Source organism: Perkinsus marinus (genome assembly GCF_000006405.1).
Source record: "Perkinsus marinus ATCC 50983 genomic scaffold scf_1104296962348, whole genome shotgun sequence".
Taxonomy (NCBI): Eukaryota; Perkinsozoa; order Perkinsida; family Perkinsidae; genus Perkinsus; species Perkinsus marinus.
In genome coordinates this window covers 1456-4364 of record NW_003205442.1, presented here as the reverse complement: position 1 = coordinate 4364, position 2909 = coordinate 1456, and the positions used below count along the sequence as shown (strand labels likewise).

At 48.5% G+C, this 2909-nt stretch overlaps 1 protein-coding gene across 1 annotated transcript in view; it reads right to left on the bottom strand.

The window, feature by feature from the left end:
- Positions 1-714: 714 nt before the first annotated feature.
- Pmar_PMAR015428 (hypothetical protein) overlaps positions 715-2909 on the bottom strand; it is a gene marked incomplete at both ends in the record, with an annotated part of 3286 nt that continues 1091 nt past the window's right edge. Inside the window, 7 exons of the mRNA XM_002771905.1 lie at positions 715-1424; positions 1861-1958; positions 2010-2092; positions 2137-2273; positions 2320-2528; positions 2581-2628; positions 2682-2766. Of these exons, the coding sequence (XP_002771951.1) occupies positions 715-1424; positions 1861-1958; positions 2010-2092; positions 2137-2273; positions 2320-2528; positions 2581-2628; positions 2682-2766 (1370 nt within the window). The remainder of the gene's footprint in view (positions 1425-1860; positions 1959-2009; positions 2093-2136; positions 2274-2319; positions 2529-2580; positions 2629-2681; positions 2767-2909) is intronic.

Below are 2909 nucleotides of genomic sequence, written 5' to 3'. Positions count from 1 at the left end.
TGCAGTGTATCAATAACTCAGCGGAGTTACCAACTCCCCAAGGGGTATTCCGAGGAAAGACATCGATTCCACTAGAAACAATTTCTAAAGTAACATAAAACTACGCTTCCAACGAATGTCCAATTTTCCATCAGCGCAAGTTCATCTCGAACCATAACACAACCACAAAACGGTTTGTATCTGGTGAACCGTATAAGCCGGAACTCCACCACAGTTCTGGAGTACAAAATGTGACGAATTTGCGCCCAATATACTCCCATTTCTATACGTATTTCAGAATCTAACAAATCCATTTGCGCTATCCCCCTCGAGCGGGGCACAACATGTGGCTCGACCTCCTCATAAGGCCCCATGATATTACTTCGTATCCACTCGAATATGCTGTGTACATTCTCTTCCTCAGAGGAACTCACCAACCCCCCTTGGAAAGAATAATTACATATCCCACATTAAAACGATTCTCAAGAGTACCATCCGGAGAGGACTAGACAAACTCAACCCGTTACCGTCCAACACTTCCTGTCAGCAGCGCCTTGTAGACGATGCAATCACATGCAGATATAGTGGTATTTGAAAAAAGGGGGATTAGGAAAGGCAACAACTCGTCGATGATAAATAATGGTAAGCACGACCAATAAAGGTAATTTCACACGTAGTGAAAACACCAGTTGACATCAATTATAGTACTAATCAGAATCGCTCGTAGTTTCGAGCTTAGGCCTTACCAGCCTTTCTCTTCATTTTCCTCTCTTTCTTACGCTCGGCCCGTAGATGGTGTCGCCGACGTTCTTCAACTTTCCCTCTCAAACTTCTACTAAACTTCATCTCCCAATTGCCTTTCACATCACCACACTGCTGCTCATCATCACAACCAACTCCCACATCCTTCCTCATCGGCTTCACAGACATCTCAGTGGTGTTCTCACCCAAAACAGTCGGCACCAAATGAGGTTCACCATAGGCATCGATTCCCATCTCATTCACAGCCACATCAGCGTACGACCGTCGAGATGAACACCCTTGCTTCTCCTCAACGATAAACCACATATCATCCTCGTGGACAACCTCCCAACCATCGAGTAACTTAGCCCACTTCTTGCGCCTCGTTGGAAGGGGTCTCTCTGCAACAACCTCAGCAGCCACGAATCTCGGTAACTTCAAATTAGCATCAGTTTCCTTCTCGACCATTTCCAACTTCGTCGCACTCAGTCGCAAGCCGGGTTCATCAGCCACGAACATCCGCATCGGCACACGACCCTTCTTGTAACTATTCCTCTTCGGCCTAGTGTCAACATCAACGTCGTAGTCGTCACACTCAGCGAAGGAAGGAAGGACATCATACCCTAGACAGAATTGCCGATACCCGAGGCCTTGCTTGACAGCATGACTTGACTTGTGGGGTTGAGCAATGGGCATTCGGTAAACTAACAACCTAAGAGTTGTACGAGAACGTCAATGCCCACCATACACCAACAGCAGACTGACCGTTGACAAATGAATGTAAAAATGCCCAAGATTCGCTACACCTCGTATAACTCCGACCCGTCTTGGCTTCCTCCAAGCATGACTCGCTCTCGTTGTCAATGACGCGCTGGAAAGAGTCTTCAGTCGAACAACTTTTGCAGGGTTCCTGTGGCGTTCAGCACTATCCAGATGATCCCAACGGCTATGCTCGCACCACAACTCGCGTAGTAACTGAATCGCCACTACCGAATAAGAGTGAACAGCAAGTCGCTACGGAGACTTACACAATCTTGACGACACGTAAACTTCCTCCTCCTCCTATGCTTCGGGATGCAACTCGATAAGTTGCTGAGAACAGGACTATCAATTCTACCGCAGGCCAATCGGGCATCTCACCTTCACCGTAAATAGCCGCGACAATCCCCATCATCAACGTTGACGCTATGAAGAACGTACCGATGTACGCGAAAGCCTCAGCTGCAGTGTCATAATACCTACAATAGAAACACTCTGGAACGAGCTGAGCACAAACCACGCAGACCCACGTTGCAGGGACGATCGCCAGCATTCCTCCAGGGCCGGCGATCCCTCCCAGTATGCCAGCACAGAACGATACTAACGCCTGCACCTGAACAAGAATCGCTAATCGCCACATGGAAGATCCAAACCTACCAATCTCGCTCGAGTCCGGCCGCCAGTAGCGAACATACAACATTTAATTCGGGGCTCTATCGCAGGCTCTACAACGTGAGGTAAACCAATGGAGTGATCCGATGGGCTGTTTGGTTGAGTGGTGTCAGCTGAAGCACCTGAAAACAACGACCAAGTAACGTCAAATCACAACAATAAACTCACCAACGATCTGCGCTGCCTTATCCTCAAGTTCCACATCGGCCTCCTTATCGTCCCCCACTTCTAACTCGTGGACCAAATCATCGTCTAGTAGCTCGAAAGCGACGTTGTCATTCACATCACGGTCAGCCAAGTGCCATCGTCGAGAGGTGCGCGAATCGACAACTTGTGAGATTTTCTCGAGCTCGGTCTTCGCTTTAACCAAAAAATACCTGCGGGAAAGAGGTAGGCTCAACTATGGAGGGGAGATGACTGAATCATTACAGTCCAAATGCCAGCATGAACGCACCGCTCACATAAGACGCTACGTGTCTAAGGAGACATACCAGATACAGGGATCGGAAAATACAAATAAGAAGACCTACGCGAAATGGTGTGTACTGGCATCAGAAGACTCAGCCTCGATTGCCCACAAGAGAGCTGCTACCAAAGCTAGACCAACCGAGTGGCCTATGCCCCACCGGATGCCATACCAAAACGCCTTCAACCGTTGACATACAGAGACGGTCTAAAAGAGACTACTGGAAATAACAGCGAGCTCAACGAGACGGTAGACTCACCATAATTGCCGAGATGTGATCGGGGCCCATCAG